Source organism: Sminthopsis crassicaudata, chromosome 3 (assembly GCF_048593235.1).
Source record: "Sminthopsis crassicaudata isolate SCR6 chromosome 3, ASM4859323v1, whole genome shotgun sequence".
Taxonomy (NCBI): domain Eukaryota; kingdom Metazoa; phylum Chordata; class Mammalia; order Dasyuromorphia; family Dasyuridae; genus Sminthopsis; species Sminthopsis crassicaudata.
Genome location: NC_133619.1, coordinates 66,260,406 through 66,267,497, shown reverse-complemented (window position 1 = coordinate 66,267,497; position 7,092 = coordinate 66,260,406). Strand labels below are relative to the sequence as shown.

Below are 7,092 nucleotides of genomic sequence, written 5' to 3'. Positions count from 1 at the left end.
CTCCCTCTTGCATTGCTTAGTAAAAGAAAAAGGGACCTCTTAACAAAAAGCAGAAACCGGTGTATATAAACCTATATACATATGTATGTGTACATAATATGATATGTATATATTTTAGTTGATTTAAAGTATATATTTTTAATTCCTATTTCTCTCTAAATTCTTACTGATGAAAATGATCTTATCTTCTATTTCTTCTTCAAATTTATTCTTGGAAAGTAGGAGAATACATTGGTAAAACACTTCCTTCAGGTAATTGTCTTAAAGAGAGCAAGAAAGCTATTGCCATCTATTCCCTCAAGATTATTTTTTTTTAAATAACTGACAATTTAATGTGAAAAAAGAAAAAGTCAGAATTTGTGCTGTTTTAAAGATAGGAATGATGGATCTAGAAAGTGAGAGAAGAAAATTAAAGAATGATAATGGAGATAGTTGGATCAAAGAGAATTTTTTCAAAGATGGGGGAGACATGGACATATTTTTGGCAGAGGAGAAAAAGAGTAATAAGAATGGTAATGATAGAAGGTAATGATAGGATATAGGAGAGAAAATGGGATAGAATTGAGATTACTTGGATGTAGAATGGTTTACTAGTGTTTAAAAATAAAGTTAGAAGAAGTAGCAAGTTTGGGGAAAAGAATAGTAACTCTAGATTCATCAGGTTTAGTCATTTCAGATTTTGAGAAAGCAAGAAAATAAGTCACATTTAAAAGAGATATTAATGTGCTGGCACATCATAAAAACAGCAAGTTGTTGATACTGTGAAATAGCCTTTCTGAATTCACCTGCTTTTCAGAAGAAAATCTCAACTATAATAGTCAATGTAAATTTCTGTCTGCGATTATTTGGATTCTTTGAAAGAACTGTGATAACATTTAAATGTGTTTTCTGGGGGCAGCTAAGTGGCGCAGTGAATAGAGCACCAGCCTTGAAGTCAGAAGGACCTGAGTTCAAATCTGGTCTCAGACACTTAACACTTCCTAGCTGTATGACCCTGGGCAAGTCACTTAACCCCAGCCTCAGGGGGAAAAAAAAAAGAAAGGAAAAAATGTGTTTTCTGATTGGAAGAAATTTGTTTTTCTGTATACTCCTTGTTGAAAAATGTTGCCTCAAGTCAATCATCTAGGTTGACATGTCTTTATTTGCAGTCTTGATGGTTAAATTGTTCCTCCCCTTTCACATAAGTGATTCAACACAGGCTAGTCTCCTAGTCTTTCTATATTCTGTACTGTCCTTATAGAAATGATACTTGAGTTTATAAAGTCTTTTTTGCTGCAACTTGGTCCATAAATGAAGTAATTTCCGTTTGGGGGCAAAGTCTGATCCATATTAATTTCCTTACACACTTAGAATGTTTTTTGTATTTGTTCTAAGCCCTCCTCTTTCTATTCTTTTTTTCTTTAAACTGTTTTGTTTGCTTTTTAAATATCCAAAGAGTGATTTCCAAAGTAAGTTTTAGAAATAGTTTTTATGTCAGTTTATTTTTGATGAATTGAGTATTTCTGAGAAACAGTGACACAGACTTCTGTTCCAGGTTTTCCTTGTTATTTAGAAAGTGGCTGTTTTCCTTAGGACCATAGACCTGGGAGTATAGCTTTATCTAATGATAATTATACTTTCAGCACCCTTAGAGAACATTGAAAAGGCAGAAGAGGTTTGCTCTACCCACATAAGATTGAAATTGTAGGGCTTTTACACTGGCTTTCCCTCTTGCTTTAATTGCACATTCCTCTACCTTTTAAAATCACTCATTTTCTGCAGTACTCTGCTCAAGGTGATTATTCTTCTACCTGAAACCTTAACTGTTTGCCCGGACTCCTGATGATCTCCTTCCTCTTGTTAAGTTACCGTATATATGTTTTGTATAGCTTTATTTTTATATAAAAGTTGTCTGCCTGATAGACTTTAAGTGCCTTAAAGAGAGGAACTGTTTGATTTTTTTTTTTTTTTACTATATAATCCCTAGTTCTTACAGAGACTTTGACTCAAAAGAGATTCTTCATAAATACCTGTCAATTGTTGATAAAAATGAATTTTAGTTGCATCTGACATTTGCTCTCTTTCAAGAGTCAATAAGTGAAATAGCAGACTTGGTCTGACCGTTTTTGGAAGAGCTGCTAAAATTTTAGTCCATTATCTCTGGCTCCTTAAATTCCAGTGCTAGATGTCTATCCCAAAAGCATAAAAGGGGAAAAGTTGCCATATATACAACAGAATATTTATAGCAATTTTGTAATTGCAAAGAACTGAAACAAAGCAGATGCCCATTTGATGGGGGAGGAGCTAAACACATTGTAGTACATGAGTGTAATGGAACAGGATGAGTTCAAAGAAACAAAGGAAGATTTATATGAACTGGTGCAGAGGAAAGGGAGTACAATCAGGAAACCATTATACACTGTAACTACAGCAGTGTAGAGAGGAAGAATACAGCCACAACAAACCCCAGAAATTAAGTATGGTATAACTGTAAGACTAGCCTCGACCTCAAAAAAGAGTTGAGAAAATGTACCTCCCTCTTTTCATATCAGTGGTGGTGAAGCCTATGGGTATAGAACATTTTATATCCTATCAGACATGCTTATTTGTATTTGTTATTTGTTACATGAATTTGTTAAACTACTTTTTTTAATCCTTTGTTATGAAGGACAACTCTTTGGGTAGGTTATATTTGGAACCATGGAATGAAAGCAAAATGCATGCATCACTTAAAAAGATAAAATACAAAGTGAAAACAGACAAAAATAATAGATACTAAAGTAGTTTGTCTTGATTGTGTTTGGGAATCAAAGAGAAGGCTCTAGACATGCTTCTTATGAGGGTCAAAACTGCTAGTCCTCCCTCATTTGTACTTTTCTTTTGGAAATAAGGTTACTCAGGAGAAAGTGAAAAAAACTTGGACGGTTGTAGATGCTCGAACTCTAAGGAAGGAAGATTTACAAAAGGAAACTGTTTATTGCTTAAATGACGATGATGAAACTGAAGTCCAGAAAGAAGACACTATCCAAGGTATGTCTGCTTTTCCCCAGTCATGCCAAGTAGGGATCTGCCTAAAGGAGGTTTTATTCAATAGGTGAGGCAGGTTAGAATTTATATTTTAAGAAGTGAATGACTTGAAATGTAACAATGCATCCTTCAGTGAGTTTGGGGCAGTCTGCTCTTCTGCGTTATGAGCGGGTAGAAATTTGAAATAAGAACTTAGCAGGCCATTCAACTCCTCTCTTGAGTCTTGGACTGTATGGCTTGGAGTATATTTTGATATTCTGTCATCTTGACTTAGCATACTCAAGGAATAGATTTCATACCTGATTGTTTTTTTAGTTGTTTTTTTTTCCAATTTTGAGACCTATTAGCCAAGGGAGTGCTTGGATTCTTAAGTCTTTCTGCTTACATGAATTTTTCTTGTGGTTTCACTTTCTGTTGAAATGTTTCCTAAATAAATTTGAAGGATAATGAAAATCATTTACTTTGATTTAGTGTTTTATGTTTGATACGGTCCTTAGAATCATGTGTATTAGTCCCCATTTGATGTTATATAATCTATCTGAATGGAGAGCAACCGTGACTAAGAGTTTAGATGATATGGCTAGAATGGCTAGATCCCAAACAAATGTTAAGGTAGAGATGTGACTCTTAAGTATATTAGTTATCACTTTACATTGTACAAAATTTCATATAAACAAAAATACTTAATCTGCATTCCTGGGGACCTGTAGCATTGTTTGTTTGGTTTTTTTTTCTTCCTCTTGCCTAGCCATAGACTCCATTTTTTGCCATTCTGCAACTGTCCATTGCTGACAAATTTTTCATGATGTGGGGTCCCATTGCAGTTTTTTTTTTTACCTTTTTATTGTTCTCTACTGTCATATCCTTGTCTTTATACCCCAAGCCTCCTAATTTCAAATAGAAAGGATAGTTAAGTCCATGTAGAAAATAAATTGAGGATGTTCTATACTCTTCAACATGTTGAATATTGCACTCTCCCCCCCCCAAAATTTGCAGAGCTCTTATTTGATCTGTACGCAGATTAACCAAAAATTGTAAGATCTTAATTTGAATGTTTGGGTTCCTATTAAAATTAGAGATTTACTGATGACACATGGAAAAATTGGAAAAATATTTTTCTTAGACATTAATGTCATGAGCTATATTTCCTAACTAGGCTCGGGGGCAGATGGGATGTTATATTTTAGTCCTTAGTTTTGAATTTAAGTTAGTAAAGACTTTTCCTGGATCCAGGAACTTGCTTCTTTTCTAATTAAAAAATTATGACAGCAACAAGAGAGTGAGCTTTGTTTATCTTTGTTTCTTATAGTTGAGCTATGTCTGCTCTTCATTTCTGCATCCAAAGCCATAATCTTCTTATTCTGATGACTGTGTGATCTTTTCTACCAATAGTAATGTCATAGATAGAAGAGCATTAACTTTCCCTGAAGGAGAGGTTATGAGAATAGAGATGCATGTTTAATAAGAAACCAAGAGTTTGTTTTTATGAATCTCACATAAGTAAAAAGGGGAAAAAGTAGTCTTACTCCAGGAAAGAGAGACAGACTGACAGAAAGAGAGATATAAATTACCAGTTGAAATGTTCAAGAATGAAGGTTTTAGATTTCTTTTTTTTTTTAGGTATCTGGTAGTCTTTCATATAAATTTTCCACAAGTGTCTTCTGTGATGTGTGTTTTCTGGTTTGTATAAAAATGTATTTCTGTTATTAAATTTGCAAATCATGCTTGTCCTGTAATCAGCCAAGGGTTGTCTTTAAAATATAACTTCCTATACTGTATTTGCTGCTTTGCCTTTTTTTTTTTTTTTTTTAAGCTATCTACAAAATGTGTATGCTGTTTTTGGTGTGTATGTTTTCTTTTTTTCTTGGTCATAGGGGAAAGTAATTTGATTAAAATTCCAGAAAGCAGAATTTAGAGGCTAGCTTCAGGGTGTGCATTCTTTGTTAATGTATGCGTAAAGCTAATTTCGGTTTGTGAAAAAATGTAGCCCCATATGCCTACCAGATGCTCTTCTCTTGTTCTCCAGGGTTCCGCTATGGGAGTGATATCGTTCCTTTCTCTAAAGTGGATGAGGAGCAAATGAAATACAAAACAGAAGGAAAATGTTTCTCTGTTTTGGGATTCTGTAGATCTTCTCAGGTGCAGTATTTTTACCACATTTGTGTGTAAAACAAGTACAAGCTGTTTTCCTAACTACTCATTGAGAAATCATACTAACCTATCATTGATACATGGGCACTACTTCAGTATTCCTCTAATGCCTCTTTGGGGTATAGAAGTGATGCTGGATTCTTTAGTCCTGCCAGACTGCATCATAGTACAAACTCTTTTATATGCCCAAATGATTTTCTCCAGCAAATTTTCTCTTCTGCCATTCCCACTCTCACTAATCTCCAGTTTCTCCTTTACTGATCGCATATACTCAATTCAAAGGCTGGAGAGCTGACTGGGGCATGAATTGTGGAATTAAACCAGCCACACTTTCCCCTCTAATAGAATCAATAGGATGTGAAATTGGTCCAAAAGTAATATGTTTTTAAGCAACTTGTGTTGGTACAGAGATTGGTATTGTTGAGATATGAGGAAGGCCCCTCATATATTTGGTGGGTCCCTATATGGTGAACTTATGGGAAGACATGGAATTATGCTTCTGTAGGAGGTCTCCTGCTACCCTCAGAGGGACCTGGCAGATTTACCTGTAGAATTAAAAGTCTGGCACCAAAGAGATACATGATTAACAAATTTGTTTATAGATGTAAGTATCCCTTTTTTGTATATGCCTATAATTTCTGGACATGAAAAAACTTAATTTACTATAAAAATATCCAAAAGTTAGTTAAGTAAGCATTTTAGAAAAACTTGGAAGTTCTGCACATCCCCTTATAGAAGACCGCAGATGTTGGGAGACTCTGAGAAATTTATACTTGAAACCAAGATACTTACAGCAAGGTGTTAGCACAGTGTGATTGATGAGATGATGGTTCTCTAATTCACATATATTTAGTATTTAGTATGGTGATGTAATAGTTCTACAGTTGGCACATGTTCCGTATGCTGTAGTGATGTAATTGTACTAAGGTATGCAAGGGCTGAGGGCTGAGAGGACTTGAAATAAGCTGACTCGAGTGAGTGTGTGCCTTGAGCTCTATCTCAGACTAGAAAGCTAGCTGGGACATTACATCCCCCTTGATGGCCTTAGTATTGTCTACCTTTGGTTTACTTAGGCAAGTAGCCATCAGATACATCATTGTAGGTATGTTTCCTTTTTTTTTTTTTTTAATTAAAGCTTTATTTACAAAGCATATGCATAGGTAATTTTTCCAACATTGACCCTTGCAAAACCTTTTGTTCCAGATTTTCCCCTCTTTCCCCCTATCCCCACTCCTAGCTGGCAGGTAGTCCAATACATGTTAAATATGTTGAAAGACATGTTAGATCCAATACACACACACACACACACACACACACACACACACACACACACACACACACATATATACACACACATACACACATACATATTTGTACAGTTATCTTGTACAAGAAAAATCAGATCAAGAAGGAAGAAAAAGAAAAATTGAGAAAGAAAACATAATGCAAGCAAATAATAGAGAGTAAGAATGCTGTGTTGTGTTCCACACTCTGAGAACGGTTCTCTCTCTGGGTGTAGATGGTTCTCTTCCTCACTGCATAAGTGGAACTGGTTTGAATCATCTCAGTGTTGAAGAGAGCCATGTCCATCAGAATTGATCCTCATATAGTCTTGTTGCCATGTATAATGATCTCCTGGTCTTGCTCATTTCACTCAGCATCAGTTCATGTAGGTCTCTCCAAACTTCTCTGAAATCATCCTGCTGCTTGTGTCTTACAGAACAATAATATTCCATAACATTCATATACCACAATTTATTCAGCCATTCTCCAACTGATGGGCATTCACTCAGTTTCCAGTTTCTTGCCACTACAAAAAGGGCTGCCACAAATAATTTTACACATGTGTCCTTTTCCTCCTTTAAGATCTCTTTGGGATATAATAGTAGAAACAGTGCTAGATCAAAGGGTATACACAGTTTGATAACTTTTTTA

At 35.1% G+C, this 7,092-nt stretch overlaps 1 protein-coding gene across 1 annotated transcript in view; it reads left to right on the top strand.

The window, feature by feature from the left end:
* Positions 1–7,092, top strand: part of XRCC5 (X-ray repair cross complementing 5) — a 107,862-nt gene that overhangs the window by 21,344 nt on the left and 79,426 nt on the right. Inside the window, exons 8-9 of the mRNA XM_074298741.1 lie at positions 2,871–3,009; positions 5,033–5,145. Of these exons, the coding sequence (XP_074154842.1) occupies positions 2,871–3,009; positions 5,033–5,145 (252 nt within the window). The remainder of the gene's footprint in view (positions 1–2,870; positions 3,010–5,032; positions 5,146–7,092) is intronic.